General features: G+C 45.8%; 1 protein-coding gene across 4 annotated transcripts in view; it reads left to right on the top strand.

Moving 5' to 3' along the window:
* The first annotated feature begins 8,343 nt into the window (after nt 1–8,343).
* Nucleotides 8,344–17,590, top strand: part of epha7 (eph receptor A7) — an 86,066-nt gene continuing 76,819 nt past the window's right edge. For all 4 annotated transcript variants that reach the window (XM_068576911.1, XM_068576909.1, XM_068576908.1 and 1 more), the window contains exons 1-3: nt 8,344–8,526; nt 10,280–10,344; nt 10,853–11,522. In XM_068576911.1, the coding sequence (XP_068433012.1) occupies nt 8,433–8,526; nt 10,280–10,344; nt 10,853–11,522 (829 nt within the window). In that variant the 5' untranslated portion in view covers nt 8,344–8,432. The remainder of the gene's footprint in view (nt 8,527–10,279; nt 10,345–10,852; nt 11,523–17,590) is intronic.

The raw sequence follows: 17,590 nt of genomic DNA, 5'->3' as shown, positions 1-17,590 counted from the left end.
AGCTGTACGATCCCATCGCTACACCGCGGGTTCGCAGTTGTGCCGCGACATATGTGAATCAACCAGAAAATTCTAGCAAATCAATAAATCAAGAGCAATATTAAAAGCTCAACTGTGATCGCTGGGAATGTATATTGTTCTTATTTTCTTTTTAACATTTCCTTAATTTATTTCTTGACTTACTTTATTTGAAAATGCCCCGATTCAAATGAATTTCTTTTTCCAACTTCATCATCAGCTAACGTAGCTGATGCTGGACGTCAATTGAGAAAAACACGTGCACGTTGACAGTTTTTCTACTTTGTCCACGGGTGTTTGCGACTAGCTAGCAGGAAACCGGAAGACAAATAGTCCCTGACTGAGCTGGGAGCTCAGCAGGGACTGGGAATGAGCTGAGCACAAACTTAAGCTTTGTTAATGGACTACGAGTAAAGGCCTTTATGCTCGACAGGCTGTTTGTTGCATTATTCTCCCAAATGCCAGCGGCCATACGAACAGTGTGCACTGTGAAGAGGCGAGATGATAACGAGTGTAACCGGAAAAACACCATAAACCAACCTCCACAACACCAAGGAGGGATTGTAATAACTGTAAACACATATCTCATATTCATACATATCATTTATTGCCTGTATATAACCCATGTAAAGAAAGAAGGCACAAATTAAATGCATTATAAAGAAACAAAGGTTGAACATCCTGTAAAGCCATTTGATGTGGTTGGCAAAGACGCGGATTTCTTAGCCTCCGGGTTCGAAAGCATTTCAAAATGAATCGTCCATCTTCATGAAATCCCCCCGGACATTTTGTTCGTCTGAAAAGCGCAAAAAGAAATCCTGATGCGCAGGCAATTCCGTCGTTTCCTGTGGCTGAGGAATGCCACAAACAGGAGCTCCCGACTTCCTCGGCAACTCACGTTTCACTATTCCGCTTTCAGACGTCCCGGCCGATTGGGAAGCCGTTTCAATCAGCGATAAGTAAACAAACAACCCAGCGGCGCGTCGGCCCACATGAACGATGCGGAGTGAGGCCGACCACATGGTGCCCGTAAGTGCAGACGTCTGGCTATCTTCATTTGTCAACAACCATTTCAACAATCCCGCCATTGTATAGAGAGAGCCGCGAAAGAACCGCGATCCGGAATGACGAGAAATTGGACTACAACCGCGGTGTCTGATGTTAATAAATTAGCACTACAGTTGACATTCATCTGCGTGTCAATATGAAACAGACTAAGAGGCTCGTCTTTACATGTGGTTCTGTCTTTAATTTGGATACATCATCGTGGCAACAATTACTACCGCTGTGTTTTATTAACGACGAGAATGTCGAGTCATTTGAGGCTCCATTAGTTCTGTTTGTGTCTCATTTTTCATTCGGGCTTGCAGATCTTCCCGTAATTACAGCAAATTAATTTATATATGGTTTATTTCTGTGCTGCGGGGAGGAAAAAAAAAACGAGTTGGCTGTGAAATCTTCTTCACTCTGAAGTTGCAATATCACCCTTCCTGTGACCCTTAAGTAAGTTGCAACACACTAGAAACCTCCCCCGAACAACTTTAAAATAATAGGACAACATTCCAGACAGCAATGTGCTTAACAAATACAAGCGCACACTTCTGTCTTTGAATCTCCTAATTGGATCACGGAGCATCGGGGCTTTCTGATGTACTTCCTTGTCTCCCGATGAACCCATTTTCCTAATTGTGACTCGAGGCACATGTGAGTTTTAAGCACAGGGGAAATTTTGTGTGGCGTGATGAGTCGTTCTCCGGCGCTTGGCGCTCTAGAACTTCACCGGGAGTCGTGGGCCGCCGTCTCCGTCAGGAATGTGATTATATCAACAAAAAACGGTGTCAGGTGCAAATGGCTTTGAGCTGCCCCACAACAATACCAGTTGAGTTTCCAACACTTGAGATTTCCTCTGGGACGGCCTTTCCATATTACCGATCTATAAAAAGAAGCAAATTGCCTGCCTGCTACAACCCAAACCGCCATTTGACGAGGAGGGGGGGCTCTGGGCTGCTCCTCATGGCCGCTATTAATGCTCTGGGTGGTGTTTTCCTCCAGTGGGGAGGGGTAGGGCTGACAGGCAGACTTCAGACCGCCACCCCCCCCCTCCCTCCTCCTTCCTTCCCCTCCTCCTCTTCCTCCTGGACGCCTGGATCAGCCACCGGCTGTGGACGACACTTACTGGCACAGCCCGAGAAGGAAGGGTGCACGGGAACAAGATACAACTGTGTACATAAGTAGCTCCAACTTCTTTACACATCTCAGCAGCAGTCGGAGACGGGTAATTCGAGCCTAGAGGGGAGGAAACACTGGTGGAGGAGTTAAGTGCTGCCTGCTGATGAGGACACCGGGTGAATGTTTAACAGATTCCTCTGGAAAGGGAAGACAAATTGTAAGCGGTTGTCTGTGTGGACTTTTTTTTTTTTTATACACAGTAATGCCTTGAGAAACATTTAGACCATCATGGGGCACTTAAACTTTCCACTTGACACCGGAGCTGGTGATATTTTTAAAAAGGGAAGGGTTGGTCCCCTTCAGTGTCAGAAGATTGTTTGTTTGCTGAACAAGGCTGTATTAACAAGCTCCGGTCAATCAAACACAGAAAACAGAAACGTGGCGGAGCAGAATGTGTCAGCAGCTGCCAAACTATCGAAAAAGTATTCTTCATTATTTCAGGAAAAAAAAGGGCGATACGTTTAAATTGCCGTCCTGTCCCTCGTCAGTGATGTCGACGCAGCCGGGAGTCCGATAGCACGGGGTCCATGAGGGGAGTGTCAGTCCACAGTTTGCAGTGACAACAGCTGCGTCTTCTTACAGCCACTCCCTCGCCCGTTGTTGCCCGGTGTGACAGAGCTCCTGTTGGGCCTAAATTAGCTTGAAAAGCGCCCGCCCCTCCACCCCGGCACGGAGCTGTTGGGGCTCCGACACGCAGAGCATCAGAGCTCCAGCAGCGACCTTTGACATGTCGCACAATTATGCTTTCCCCACTGTTCGCCAATCAATTTGGCGGCGACAAGGCGAAGGCGACGGCGGCTTCATTACCCTCGCTGCCGAGCATAATAGCTCCGAACGCTTAGTGTCACTTCCATATGAGGATGGCAGGAAGGCTTTAATTAGAGGACGCCACGGCAACGCCGGACGTGTTTACAGGTTCGGTACGATGATGGGAAACAGGCAGCTTCTAATGTAGAAGAGGAGTCTGAGCGTGTGACGAGGAAACTGGTGAAATCTAGGAATATGACCACGCTGCGGGGAGGAAAAAAGAAGCCAGAAAAGGCAAGAGGTATTAGCCAGGGTTCTGCTGCTTGGATGTGTCAGCGAGGGAAAGGATCGTCCAGTTTGTTGGAGGGATGGACTCGTCAGATGATCAACAGCAGTGCTGCCAATGGTGGAACAAGCTATAGATCACAGCAATAGAAGGGTCTATTGACCGTGTTGTTGTTTTAATGCATCCATCCAACATCCTTTTTCTCATTTTTTGAGAGGCATCAAGAATATTGGCTACCATCCCAACGAGATGAGCATTTTTATATAAAGGTGTTTAAAAACAATAAATGGTACTGACACTAAAGAGTACGAGAAGAAAACACCGTTTTTCTCGAGTACTTTCACACGGAACACAAATATTACACAGCTGAAAGAAGCAGCTATTTTTTTCAAATTGAGGTTGATTTTTCTCAGCTTTTGCGCTCCGAATAAAGGCACTGACATATCACGTTGCATTGAGACGGACATATTCAAAATGTCCACTACAACACTCATGAGGATTGCTGCATTTTACCACTTTTGAAAAAGGGCTAGTTAAGTGTCCGTCTATGGAACAAATGGCATCGCGTGACCAGGACGCTGTCATGCCATGGTTTGGCCACTGTTTAAACCTTACTTCAAAGCACGGAGCTCTTCCCGATCCACTACTTCCATTTTTTTTACCTTTCACAATAAAAGCCCTAGTTATACGTGCTGCCTAATTGTTTACCAGAGGGAACTATAATTCCTTCAGAGCATTTCAATGAAAGGAAAGTCAATAAAAAAAAGCTTGCAGTAGCTTAAGTTATACAACAATTTAGCTCAGACAGACAGCCAGATGCTTCTCTGGGTCAATAGGAGCTGTGTTGTTGGTCCACTGGTTGCACAACTCCATGGGATCCTTTGATAAACAAGTGTTGCAACTGTGGCACAAATTCGCTGGGAAGCATTTTGTATTTTCTGCAATGCTTATTTGTCACATCCCCGCGGTGTGTAAAAGGCCTCAAGGCTGGAAAAGAATCACCATGTGCACTTGGTTTGCAATTGTGCACTCGGCTCCTTAAAATCCATCAAATTCTCAGAAACCCGACAGAGGACTTTGGAGACCGAGGAAGCTACGCACGACCGACGCAGATAAGACCCAAGTTGTAATATATGGAGAAAAAAACTAGTTCAGTGATGGTGTGACACAGACGGTTTATGATAAAGGTAACAGTAATCCAGATTAATTCAACAATCATTAGTTACACACTTTCATGCAGGACTCGGCTGTGTATCAAGGGCAAAAAGGATTAGCGGCAATTTGCATAATAAACAGGCCAAACAAACACACAAATAGAGAAAAGCAGAGGTAAATAAACCTTGAAGGGAGTCCTTGTCTGCTTCTGTCCATTTTTATGTACACAGTTTATTAATCAATATTTGTGGCCATAATTACAGCTGTTTTGCGTGTTGGGAGGTAATGGAGATTAATTAGTGACCTGCATCGAAATGCTGTATGTGTAGAGGGATAATGAGCTCCGCTTCATGCTTTCATTTTTAAGTGATATTTCAAGTCATCCACGAAAGTTGGAAATTAACTTTCGACTTCTTAATTGCGTTCGTTGACGTTGACGTCGCCGTCGTTGTTTATCTTTGTTTCCTGTTCAAGGCCCCCGGCGGTTTCCTCCATCTTCTCGGTGAAAGTCTCTCAAGCAGCAGAGCGATAATGAACCGGGTGCCGTGGTCGCAGTGGGACTCTCCCTGGTCTAAGGTGACCTTCCACAGATTAAAAACAGCGTTTAGTGTCTCGCCGCGTGGCTCAAACGTTAACCACGCCGTCACAAACTAGAACTCAGCAGCTGAAGGGAAAAGACTTTCACACGGACTTGAACACTCTTTAACTGCTTATAAAATGTATGTGTATATATATATATGTATATAAATTATTGCTGTCACATTAGCGTGTTATTAACGGCGTTAACGCAAACCAGTTGTAGCTCAACCGGATGTAGCTCAACCGGAAGCAAAACAATAGGCACGCCGTTGGCGCTAGGAAGCTAGGCTAACGTTACGGTTTGAAATGAATGAATGGTGAGCGCGATACGGCAAAATGAATGATAAGAGGAGGGGGGAACAAATACGCGCCGCCAGCTCCAGTCCCGCCTGTCATTACATCTTACACAGATACAAGAGATACGTTTTTCTGAGTGGGTATCCGTGTGGCCCATTTCTTTTTTTTTGATTGGCTGATGAGTGGCTCCTCCAGGAGATTCAGGGGAGACGCGCTTGATTCCTCCGTGGTGAGGGCAGCGCGACCACGTCATGTTTACACACTGTAGGCCTGGTAACGTTGTGGAGGACGAGGATCTCGCTGAAAAATATGCATCGCATCCAAAGACAGGACCTACAAAGCCTCACTGCTATGTGTGTGTGTGAGTGTGTATATTTCTCTCTCTCTCTCTCTCTCTCTCTCTCTCTCTCTCTCGCTCCCTCGCTCATGAATGTTCCAACAACAATATTGCCAAAGTATCAAAACACATCAGAAAAACAGCAACAATAATAATAAAACAATAAGTAATTAAAATAATCTATCTCTCTCTCTCTCTCTCTCTCTCTCTCTCTCTCTCTCTCTCGCTCCCTCGCCCTTGTTTACCTGAATTGTGCACCTTATCATTTTATTTTGAACGGCCCTGTTTGGCAGTTGTTTTTCAATGAAATAAAACATTTGCATAAAGTAAACCAATCCACTTTTTCATGGTAAGAGCAACCAGATTGCTCCATCTGACAAAAACTAATAACACGCGCAATCACCTTTGTTAAAACAATGCAAATAAAGTTATATATGTGAAAAAAAAGATGTATATTTGGCAAAAAAGATACCAAGAACACCAGTTGGATCCCAGTTTTCTCCCCATAGTTTCATGTTGAAGTGTCCTTGAGCAAGACACTGAAGCCCCAGAGCTTCACAGCAGCACAAAGCTCCTTAATTACTAAGGATGATGGGTAAAATGCAGAGAATGATTCCCCCACTGTGGGATTAATAAAGGATTCAGAAACAAAATTAAGAAGAAGAATTTGCATCTTCTCCCGCGCCCCACCCGCAATACCTCCGCGCCCCACTAGAGGGTCGCGCCCCACAGTTTGAAACCACTGGTTGAGGGGAAGATGATGAGTCAACAGTAAATACCACGTAGTGATAAATATCAATGAATGAACTGTGAGAGTGTATGAAGGTGTAGAACAGTATTATAAAGGTACATGATGGACATTCCTTTGCTCATAAACATCAACAAGACTCAAACTCAACCTTTCGTCTTGTTGATCTGACAGCAGGAGGTTTCTGTTTGGTTACAAACGTGAAACTGTGTTCAGTGTTTTGTTCATTTTGAATTTGAACACGTGCCACAGGGCGATAGGCTGTAGGAAAATGATGATCTATGTTTTTTTATTATGTCTCAGAAAATGTTGCAGCAATTTTTTGGGGTTGATACTATTTGTTACACAGAATTGGTGCTAAACTCAATCATAAATTCAATCATTTCAATCATGTTTGAGCATTATAGTATATATATATATATATATATATATATATATATATATTATAATATATATAATATATATATATATACATATATATATACGTATATATATATATATATATATATATATATATATATATATATATATATATATATATATATATATATATATATATATATATATATGTATTCTATCTTATCCCAGAGGTCATAACAGGTCATTTCATACGGTGAAGCCAAGATTTAAAAAGCAAACTCCCTGTGAAATGGCTAAGATGGAGACGAACATAATCGCACATGAATATGATTGGACTCATTGAATCTGCAAAAGTCCCAGACTTTACAGTTACTCACAATTCCTGCAATTACAAAACTGTTTAGTTTAGAACTATTCAAAGCTCATAGCTATAAAACGGAGCCCTGCACAGCCGCTAAAAGACAGTGATGATCGTCTCTGAATAAATTATATTTGTTTTTATATTTGTATTTGTGCTTTATTTTTTTTATTAACATCTCCAGTTTGTCTGTCCTATGTTTGGAAAATCAAGATGGATGTATTTTTTCTCCACCTGTACTGTGTTGAATTGTGACAGATCTACTGTGGGTTCACCTATAGAGGCAGAAATCACCTGTTTTCTATTATATTTTTAGGGTTTTAGGAACAACAATATAGTTTTAGCTGACTTGTAATGTTATTTTTCTGGAATTATATCCAGATATCATGGCAGGCTGAGCTCTATTGCCTCTGTGGAGGTCTCTGATGTGCCCTCCTGCTTGGCCTCTGACAGGTTGGCCCCTGCTCCTCCTGGCCATGCCAAGAATGGAAGAAATAAGTCAAAAATATGTAATTAAATTTATGCAAAACTCAAATGAGCCAAGTGAGCTTCGAGTTTGTCGTTACGTCAGCCGAAATAAGAAGTGGGAAAATAGAAAAAACTAAAACAAAACAAACAGAAAATACCTTGCTAAACTATGTCTTTAAAACAGGCCGATTAAAAGTCACATGCACAAGATGGACGTTTAATAAAGTCTCAAAGGTGACGGAACAGGAACATGAAACACACTTTGAACACTGTGGGAGCTCATTGAGCATCAGAGGAGCGACTTCAACCTACCGGAATCCTCTTGTCCTGTGTGTGTGTGTGTGTGTGTGTGTGTGTGTGTGTGTGTGTGTGTGTGTGTGTGTGTGTGTGTGTGTGTGTGTGTGTCTGCGAGTGTGTGTGTGTGTGTGTGCGCGTGCGTATGCGTGTGTGTGTGTGTGTGTGTGTTTCGTGAACAGCCGAACAAGAGCGTGCAGATTCCCGAAGAAAACAAGAAATATCTAACTCAAGTTGTGACATTTCTTCCGCCGTGCGCGAGCCTCCAAAAAAAAAAAAGCCCCTTCTCCTTCCGCGCGCCCATTGGCTCACAGCGTTCCATCCCGTCCCCGCCCCCGCGCAGCGACTGGAGGAGCGCGCCGCCCGTCACTTTGACAGACACCGCCGGAGCCTCAGACTCCGCCCAGCGGCGGCAGACGCTATTTGAGTGGGGACCAGCGGATTGTTGTACATAGAGCCGGTCTCAGTGTCGTCAATGGGAAGCACGCGAGGCAGTGGCACAGAGAGTTACGGTCGAGATTAAAAAAGAGAAGAAAAAGAAACCCGCGGCTGCACCATGCTCTCCAGGTCCACCTCGTGTCTGTGGATTACATTTTGCCTTCATGTTTGCTGTCATGTAGACAGCGGAGAAGCACAGAACGCGAAGGAAGGTAAGTTCCGAAAGTTTGGGCTCTCTTCCCCTCATCGCGCTGCGGGGAAAACGACCTCCGGAACGAGCGGAGAGCTGTCCACGCATTCAGCAGCGGGCTTTTCTTGTGTTTTCTTGCTATGTTTCCCTGTTCGCAAAAGCCCACGCGAACCTTTGACAAATAGCTGGACGGTTTTTTTGGGGGGGGGGGGGGGGTAGTTTTTGTAAAGCCAAAGCGCCCTCAGACGAGGCCGGTGTGCGGGGATGACAGCGTCTGCTCCCGGGGCTGCTCCAGCGACCTCTCGGTGTTTTTTACGCACGGCGACGAGACGCCGGACAACATGGATTATAGACGCCGGAGCTGTTTTAAAAAGACATTTATTAGATATTATTTTACACCAGCGTTATCGGCACAACTCGTTATAGATTATCAATCCATCACGGCACAACTAGGTAGGCTAATATCGGCGGATCGATGGTCCCAGCGGGGCTCGTGAGTGAGCTGTCTTTAGTCTGGACGCAGTTCTTCTGGAGGGTTATTTCCTCCCCAAAAGTGGCCTCGGCTCTTAACTGTCTGTGTCTTGCGGGAAAGGAGGGGGTGGTGTGAGGGGGATTGATGCGGAGCCGTAATCTGCACCGAGACGCTCCAGCTGATCGGAGTCAAAGCTATAAAGCACCACAATAACAGGAGGAGGTGTTAAAATATCAGCAGAGAGCTGGAAAAAAAAAAATGTCACGTTTAGTCGATCGGATTCTGGTGGAATTAAGTGAAATGATGTCGTGCGTAAAAACAGTAAATCACAAGGGCAGGTATTGGTTGTGTCTCCAGCGGGACTACGGCGTTATAACCGCGCGCCGTGCGGATGTTATAGCTGATATGGATTGTAAACCCTCGGCATTTAAAATGCGGGATTTCAGCAGACCTCCACACGCGTGTCCTGTAACATATAACCGGAGCAGAATTATTTTTATATATGTCTATATCTACAGATATATATATATATTTTTTTACAACGATGCGTTCTGGCTGCTGCCCCCTCTCACAATGCTGCCTGCTGATATTAAATAAAACAACTTCGCCGTGGTTGCCGCTATGCGCTCTCCCGGACGCTTCCGGGACATAAAAACAGGCACATTTGGACAAATCTCCGTTTTATGTATTATTATTATTATTATTGTTATTTATTTTAAGCTGAAAATGTTCTTGAGTTGAAGCGCATTCGCCGTGTGTGTGTGCGTCGGGAAGAAAAGCAGCAGCGGCAGCAGCTTTGACCTTAACGCAACAACTTTCAATAATAAACGGATGCGTAAAAACCAAAACGCGTAAATGCGCTTAAATATCACGCGTAATGATTCCCGGCACGTTCGAATGCGCGTGTTTTTTTTTTAAAGGCTCTTTATTTAATCTCAATGCGCACTGTCAGTGTCTTCATTTGTCTCCCAGAAAGTTCCCCCGCAGACACGAGGACCTGTCTGCTGCAGTGCATATCTCTGTCTGTGTGTGTGCGTGTAAATGCATGGATGGATGTGTGTGTGTGTGTGTGTGTGTATATATATATATATATATATATATATATATATATATATATATATATATATATATATGGGGCTATAGGGGCTATATATTAATGAATGTTCCAGCTTTAGCTGCTTCTGGTAGGAATTAGGTCACGGGTATATGCGCTATAGGTATCGATGTGTGGCCTATCAGTAATACGCAGTCCCGGTGTCCCCGGTGAGATTTAACCACCTGCCTCTCGGTTTCCTGTCACTAGTGATTCTGCTGGACTCCAAGGCACAGCAGACAGAACTGGAGTGGATCTCCTATCCTCCCAATGGGGTAAGTCCGTAGAATGTCTGCATCACACCGGCGCGCTCCGCATCTATCCATTTGTTCTTCTTCCAGCTTCCTCTCCGATGTCCCACATCTGTGACGGGAATAATAATATTTAGAGGAGGGCACTGGGACACACATGAGGACCAGTGGCTGATATCACTCCTCCTTTAAACAAAAGATAAAGAATGCTCTCCTGGCCTTTGACATTCACTGCACAAAAGGGCCGTGGGCTACACGTCCAACCTGCTAGTCTGATTAAAAGCAGGCTGTGGGAAACTTTGTTTTTAATAAGTCATGCGAGCAGGAGCAGATAAACCTGAGCATTCGTCAGAGACATTCACTCACGGCAGTTTATTGTTTCCAATAAAGTCCGAGACGACTATATTTCTTATACCTTTCGTCACATTCACGACAGAGTAGCCGCCAGACTTTTACATCCATGTGGCCACATGGCGACCTCCTCAAATGTACGCGTTGATTCCCGAATGTCTTTTTGCTTTTTTTTCTCCAGTGGGAAGAGATCAGCGGCTTGGACGAGAACTACACGCCCATCCGCACGTACCAGGTGTGCCAAGTCATGGAGCCCAATCAGAACAACTGGCTTCGGACTAACTGGATAGAGAAGGGCACTGCCCAGAGAATTTTTGTGGAACTGAAGTTCACCCTGAGGGATTGTAACAGCCTGCCCGGTGTGGTGGGCACGTGCAAGGAGACGTTCAACCTGTATTACCAGGAGACGGATTCGGAGGTGGGCCGGAGCCTGCGGGAGAACCAGTACGTGAAGATCGACACGATCGCCGCGGACGAGAGCTTCACGCAGGGCGACCTGGGCGAGCGGAAGATGAAGCTGAACACAGAGGTGCGCATCATCGGGCCCCTGTCCCGGCGGGGCTTCTACCTGGCCTTCCAGGACGTGGGCGCCTGCATCGCCCTGGTCTCGGTCAAGGTCTACTACAAGAAGTGCTGGTCCATCATCGAGAACCTGGCCACGTTCCCGGACACCGTGACGGGCTCCGAGTTCTCCTCGCTGGTGGAGGTGGAGGGCGCGTGCGTGAGCGACGCCGAGGAGGAGGCCGAGAACTCCCCCAAGATGCACTGCAGCGCCGAAGGGGAGTGGCTCGTGCCCATCGGGAAATGTATATGCAAGGCTGGATTTCACCAGAAAGGGGACGCGTGTGAACGTGAGTACCCTTTATTTTATTTTTTGATTTGCTCATTATTGTTGTTTGTTCTTGAATTAGCTTTCAGAAATAAGTCAGGGGCGTCCTTGTTTTTCACACAACAAAAAGGCGGGCCAAGATGGGGAAGAAGGGAAAAACAACACAATCAACTGGGGAATATTTGTGATTTGATTATGCAAAGCAGGCGATTGGCAATTCGGCCACCGCCGGCTGAATAGTTGTTGGCAAATGGGATTCAAGCGTCTGACTTGACAGCAGTGAAGATGGACAAAATATAGAGGCCAAACGGTGTCATAGCCTCAGCGCTAATTGATCGCGAGGCTCTTAAACAGCCGTGATTGTGTTGACTCACTGGGATCAAACAAGAGCTCGAGTTCACTCCGACCCCTCCACTGTCTTCCTCACTGGCCCGGAACCAAGACAATCATACCGCTCTAGAGGAAGTCCAGACTGTTTTTTTTCTTCTTTTCCCCCGTATCGTCGTCCCACCGCCGGAACCAGACGACCCCGACAGAGAGGCAAAACAAATAGCCGGCCGCGCCGTGGCATTTAGGGCCTCGGGGGTGTTTGCGAAGGAGCCCAACAGGAAGGGCAAAGACGGCCTTCGCGAGCGGCTCGCTCCGGCCTTGTTGTGGTGCCGGATCGTGCCGCTACAATTAACAATAACGTGCTCTCTGTCACTCGGGGGGGATTATTTCCAGCGGGCACCTGACTTGAAAGATAAAAATCACAGTGGATTTTAAAAAAGAGGGTGGAGGGGGTGAGTTAGGTCACACAACTTAAGTGGCCTGCCCCTGTCAGCCGAGCTTATTTTTCCCCTCCTCTCTGGGCAACCTCAATCTAAGCAGCTTATGAGGAGCAGCAGCCAGCAATAATTGAATGGAATGTGTCTAAGAACAAATTAGTGTCCCTAGCAGGACGAGCTTTTACGCCACGCCGTCATCCATTAGGGACCCCACTGAGGGAGGTGTGCTAATGAAATGTATTAGGCCGTGTCATTTAGAGCAACACAGCCCGCCGCGAGTCGCCTCTGGTGCTGGCGTGTTCAACGGCAAGGAGCTCCTTCTATTGTTCTTTGTGGTTTTATCCAGCCGTGCACCACTGTGGGAAGAAAGCCCGCTGTTTATTTTCCACGGGGGGAAAGCGACTGCACGACGGCAACGAGGAAGTCTCAGCCCCCGCGACCCGTAGACTGTTGCATGTCTCTGTGAATCGTGTCAACTAAAACAAATACCACGGCACAGACGGCATTGCGGCGGTCCGGCCCCCCCCCCCACCCTCTCCGGCTGGTTTTAGAGTCTGCGTGCGGATCAAATTCCAGCCTCGACGCCGCACCTTTTTTATGAGCTTTATCTCCACCGGGGCATGAGAGGCCTTTTTGTAGTAACGGGTAGTTAATCTAAATAAAATGAGCATCGCGGTGCACCATCAGCACTTCTTCCGGCGGCTGACATTAAAACGTCCATTCGGTGGTCCCCCCCCCCCATCCACCCCTGAGCACAATCTCTAAAGCCGTTCAAAGTATTGCTGGAGGCCGAAACCCGCAGAGCTATAAGTCCAAGTGACCGTGACCGTTAAACATGAAGTCCGTGGCATTTGGACCAACTTGTCTTGGTGGGGCAAAAGCACGTCTTTATGTTATGGTGCCTCCGGGTGATGCTGCACCTTTTTTTTTTTTAGTTTGAATGGGTTCATTCAGTCCGCCCCGAGCAAACAAATGTGGTCCGAAACGGCAAAAAAGTCTTGTTTTGAATGGGCAAACTGGAGGAGGAGGGGGAGGAGCCTGCCGTCATTTGGAGAGAGGAATGATGACAGTGCACACCTGTGAACTTGTTTGTACAGATAGATGAAAATAATTGTATGAAAAACTTTTTTTTTTAAAAGAGCGCTTGAGAAAATGAATGCCAAGTCTTTGATCATAGGTGTGTGTGTGTGTGTGTGTGTGTGTGTGTGTCTGCGTGTGTGTGGTACATTTTCATTTAACTGTTCAAACAAGTTCCTCAGTAGATTTGATCTCCGAGCCCAAAAATAAAATCACATTAAAATGAACTCCCACATTCCAACATTGGAAAGTAGTGAGGGTTTCCAGATTGTGTTGACAGTCACAATGATGACTCTGTATTGACTTATCGTTCAATATATGGAATTAGCTTATCACCTCAGGCTCTGGTGTGTTTCGGGTGAAGCCAAATGTTGTTGTTCGTGTCTAACTTATCTCTAATATATTGATATGAGGATTATTCTTACCAAAATCCCAACTGATTGTCAGGATATTGTCTTAAGTAATGAGTGTTATATGCCGCTGTGCCAAAGTGTCCATTTTATTTATTGTGCCGGCTGTGCGGTTTTATTTGATTTGTTTTATTTATTAAGGATATGACATTTTTTACAGTCCAATTCCAATGTCTGAATATTCTTAAGAATTAAAAGTGTGTTGCTCTTTAAATGGGTTTACTAGCATTGCTATCATATTATCTCATGATAAGAGCAGTGGCACAAAGTCATCTCACGATGACAATAATATCGTGTATCGCACTGATTTCTGGGACGATGCGTCCGGTTATCGGCGAAGGACCACGACGTGGCGCTCCCTTCGTCGCCCCCCCCCCCCCCCCCCCCGCCCCCCTCGCTCTGGTATCGCCGTTGTGCTACGATTTACAACATGGCCGCCGGCAGGTGGAGCGAAGCAAGTTGAGCTGTCAGCCTTGTCATTTGAGAAGCCCCTCCCCCTCCTTCTGTGGATGCGAAAGGCCTCCTCTGAAAACGTGTTGCGGTCCACTCATTCATCACCGTCAGTGATGAGAGACCCCTTGTCTCTCCCCCCCCCCAAAACCCCCTCCACTGTCTCTCTTTAACTCTTTGTGTGGCAACTCTTTGGCAGTAAATGTCACTCCCCCGCCCCGCCTGCTGCGTTCACTGGTCTCAGTGTAATGGGTGTTTGGAAAAGGCCAGTTGAAGTGTCCCCGCAGCCTGCCGCGCGCGGGGGTTCTTCATTTTGCGAAAGCCGTGCGTGTGGCGGAAAAATAGCGGCCATTCATCCTGCTGGTCTTGTTCAGCGCCGGCCACTGGCGGCCGTGGGGCCGCGGAGCCGTTCGGGACGGAGAGAGGGCCCTTGTAGGGGCACATTGGCGCCTTTGTTCGCGCTCAATCCCGGGAATGTATGTTGTCCCTTTTTTTGACACATCGCATCATTGTGGCACTAAGTAACCAGTGGCTGGGAAATGATTAACTGTTGACCCTCGACCAGGGGAGAGCGAGAGAGGCCTCTATCTGGTGGAAACCCCAGATAAAACAAGGCTCTATCTTTCTGCTATCGGCGCACGCTAACAAGAGAATTAATGAGAGGATACAGCATCCTGTAGACGCCGGCACCATCCATCTCGACTGTCAGGGAGTTGGACAGAAGTTAGTTGGAGACTGATTGATGATTTGAGCCCCCCGAGGGACGGGAGAGGGAGACGGAGGGGGTGAGCTGTCAAGGGTCTGACCACGGCAGCTAACGTGTACGGAAGGCACCAGGCGGCGAGGCCCACCTCCTGGCCCGGAGGGCGGGGGGGCGGGGGGGGGAAGCTGCATTTAGCATTTCAAATGAAGCCAGGAAGCCAGGAGACAGGAGGTCCTCATGCATCTTGGCGCTCCCTTGATTGATAAGGTGTGAATTTAATACACCAAATGGCTGTCTTTTACAACCGCTCCAGAGCTTAATTATGCAAATGGCAGGTGTGCGTCGAATCCACAAGAGACCCAAACGGACCTAAATCACTCAAGATTGAAATAAATTGGTGACGGATGGGAGCTCATCCCGTCACCGCCGGTGTCGGCTTCCCGTGAATGGCAGCATTCTTCCGCAGCCCAGGGCTTCTACCTCCTTGTTGTCTTGGCCCGGCAGGTAGCAGTCAGACACACAGATGTGCTATTCTCTGCTCGGGATGTTCCACCCGTACAGTACAGGTGGTGTCCCGAGATGGATCACTCTGGATGAGATATACCGAAGGATTGTTCGGGTTTAATCATTAGTCGCGTTACGTAAAAATGCCAGAATTGGAAGTGATGTGAGGAGCTTTAATATCATCGTACATGTAAATGTTTGTGTGTGTGTGTGTGTGTGTGTGTGTGTGTGTCTGTGTTGTGGACTGTTGGTCAGACAAAAGAAGACATTTGAATCTGTCCAGGTAATTGAAATGTCAGAAAATAATGAGATAAGGCAAAGACTCAACAATAAAACATTAACTTGCTCTTTAACCATTATTTTCATTAATATTATTTCCCGATTATAAATTCCCATAATCCATAGCAACACCTGTGTAAGAACTACAGAAAGTATTCACATTAATAAAGGTGGCACAGGGAGATTATTGTATTTCTTTTTGCCCTTTTTGCTTACAAAATATCTCTAAATACACTTATATATATTATAATTATAATATGATTGAATTTAGCACCAATTCTGTGTAACAAATAGTATGAACCCCAAAAAATTGCTTCAACATTTTCTGAGACATAATAAAAAAACATAGATCATCATTTTCCTGCGGCCCATCGCCCTGTGGCACGTTCAAGTTAGATGTCCAGTATTATTAAGGTTCCAACAGCCATTTTCCTTCTGGATTACATATCGATGAATTTGATGTTTAGTACATAGTGTGTGTGTCAGTGGTGACATTTAGACATGTAATACTGATAACATGCCAGTTATACACATGATAATATCATGTAAATATGTCAGCACCTCAAATAATGTCCACGCTGGGATTTTGAGTGTAGTTTATTTCGACAAAACTCACAATGAAAGTTGAATATGGATTTGACGGGCGTTTCAATAGATACAGGGTTTTTTGATACGCCTTGTGAAAATCGTAGAATAGTGACAGTCCGTCCGTTTGTTTGTGTGTAGTTCGTGATCGTGAGCACCAGTCTGGTCACTTTCTCGCTGCACGCTGTCCTGAAAGTTTCCCTTCCTACTTCCTCCACTGCTTTCAAAATAAAAGGTCTCTGTGTCTGCCGTGGACCGCACAAAGACACTGTGATTTCAAAGCAAGTTTCTGCAACAAGAGGAACAATGGTTGTTCAAGATACAAAAAAGAAGAAAAGAAAAGGCCAATGAAAAGGTTGTTAGATTTGAGCTGAAGTTGCTTTACACAGAACAGAATGTAGGCCTGTCTCCATGAGCAGAAGATACTGCTGTATGCCCGTGCTCCACTAATGCCTTCTCATTAGGACGAGCGAAAGCACAGTTACCTCCCGAGGATGAAGAGACTGCAGAATGTTTGAATTGGGGATCTTAGTGAGCTGTAGTGAAACCGTGTTTCCACATCCAGTGCCCCCCCCCCCTCACCGCCCTTTTTTTTAATGCACGTCAAAATGTTAGTAAAGGCAAGAAGAAGTTGTTTCCCGGGATACTCGCCTGAGCTGGTGCCAGCAGGGCTTTCTGTGGGATCCGGCCTCCCTGTCAACATGTCAAATTAAATACAAATGGCTCATTTCAGATGTGAAAAAAACACAACTTTCACCGGGAGGCTCATTCACAAAGTCGTTTGGCTGGGTAAATATTTGTCTCAAAGTTGCATTCATATGATCCGCATGCAGGAACAATGGCAGGAAAGCAAAAGGGCCTGTCGCCACTAATTATTTGCTCCAACTGCTTTCCACTAGAAACACTAGGAAATACTATACAAAGCATTGAAAACAAGTCTACATGTGCACATTTTCCAGATTAACTCTTGAGCCGTGTGCTGTTTGTCGTCCGTATCGACCACGTTTTTTTTTTACCCAAACTCATTACTGGACCTGTCACGATATCTCACACTACATCGTCCCCCAAACTACTCCAAATACTATAAAACATTAATAAAATACCACACAATCAAACAAATGAATACAATTCTGACATGTTGGCTAAAACGTTGGTGTTTTATGTAAACGAATGCGTAGTATCGAGGTCAGCAAAAAGTAATCGGGGTCGATAAACGGACATGAGCTAGCATAAGTCGCTAGGGTAAAAATAATCGCTTCCATGTCTATTTATCGTACGATAAGTCGATAACGGGAAAATGTTCGCGGTCATATCT

Source organism: Clinocottus analis, unplaced genomic scaffold (assembly GCF_023055335.1).
Source record: "Clinocottus analis isolate CAN_PGR_092001 unplaced genomic scaffold, fCliAna1.0.p SCAF_15, whole genome shotgun sequence".
In the NCBI taxonomy this organism is placed as follows: Eukaryota; Metazoa; Chordata; class Actinopteri; order Perciformes; family Cottidae; genus Clinocottus; species Clinocottus analis.
This window is presented reverse-complemented; position numbering and strand designations above follow the sequence as displayed.